General features: G+C 35.0%; 1 protein-coding gene across 1 annotated transcript in view; it reads left to right on the top strand.

Annotated features, from left to right (window-relative positions):
* The window catches only part of LOTGIDRAFT_175445 (hypothetical protein), a gene marked incomplete at both ends in the record, with an annotated part of 3372 nt that extends 2692 nt beyond the window's left edge, over window positions 1-680 (top strand). Inside the window, one exon of the mRNA XM_009056662.1 lies at window positions 583-680. Within this exon, the coding sequence (XP_009054910.1) occupies window positions 583-680 (98 nt within the window). The remainder of the gene's footprint in view (window positions 1-582) is intronic.
* Between the last annotated feature and the right edge of the window lie 592 nt (window positions 681-1272).

The raw sequence follows: 1272 nt of genomic DNA on the forward strand, positions 1-1272 counted from the left end.
TTGCTTTAACATTTGAAAATCTGTACGATGTCTCGGTTAAAGTATGTCCATCATTACATCAAACATAGTGTCAGAAATAGTTATGTTCTTTTTCGCTATTTATATTAAAAAGACTGGTAAGGTAGCCTATTGTAAACAATCTCGCAGAAACATCATTGAACGTTTTAATTTTTATATTTTCTGATTTTATAGCAGCGATAGAATCATCAACATATTGCATCTAAAATGTCGATCTCTTTTTAAAGTCAATTATGGTTGCAACCATACATTCACGAATGGTCAGATTCAAAATTGTTAAGACACTGATTGTCTAGTGATGAGGATCTAGATATTTGTAGCATTGAAATATAGAAAGACATTGGGTGTTAGGTGATTTTCTCCAAATATGGACTACTACTGACTGACGGCTATACATATAGATTTAAAATATTTATTTGGCGATAGGAGACTACACATACAAAATACATAACATAAACATCAACAGAAAATGACTCAAGACTCAAGACTCCAACATCAAGTTTTCTACCAAATTACTTTCAAGTGCTTGTTATAGTCTAATGTCATTTCAAATCTGTATTTTAGAAACCGAAAGTCGCCGAAGGAAACAACTACCAATGAGACAATGTCAAACCGGGAGGAAAATGAAAGTGACAACTCACAATACCAATACGTTGATATAAGGCATTCTCACGTTACCTATTCAAACCACAACAATCACGATTTGGAAATTGAGGACCAAGAGTCAGCCAATGGTAAATCCTCCAGCTACGATCATATCGTTTGGAACAGGTTGTCCACAAGGGATGCAACTCCAGTTAACGATAACGATGATTACGATCATATCGAGATCAAAAGTTTAATGGGAGTTACCAATGACTCGTGAGCACGTTGGAATAGATCGAAACATTTGCCTCTATTCCAACCTCTGATAGCTTTTTGAATGTTGTCGGCTGGTGTAGAGACAGAAAAAAACTAAGAAACCCTCTACAACATTTATGTCAGGTCCATCAAAAATTTTCTTTTAACGAAAACGATTTCTCGTCGGTCATTTAAAGCGGTAAGCACTCGAATGAGAAAATTTTTTTTTAAGTTCAGTCAGTTAGACATGAGTTTTTAGGCACACTTCTTTTTGCACAGGTCATATAGGCACAGTGTTATATAGCGTTATATATGCACAGCATTATATAGGCACAGCGTTATATAGCGTTATATAGGCACAGCATTATATAGGCACAGCGTTATATAGCGTTATATAGGTAAAATGATTCAAGC

This window comes from Lottia gigantea (assembly GCF_000327385.1).
Source record: "Lottia gigantea unplaced genomic scaffold LOTGIsca_283, whole genome shotgun sequence".
Taxonomy (NCBI): domain Eukaryota; kingdom Metazoa; phylum Mollusca; class Gastropoda; family Lottiidae; genus Lottia; species Lottia gigantea.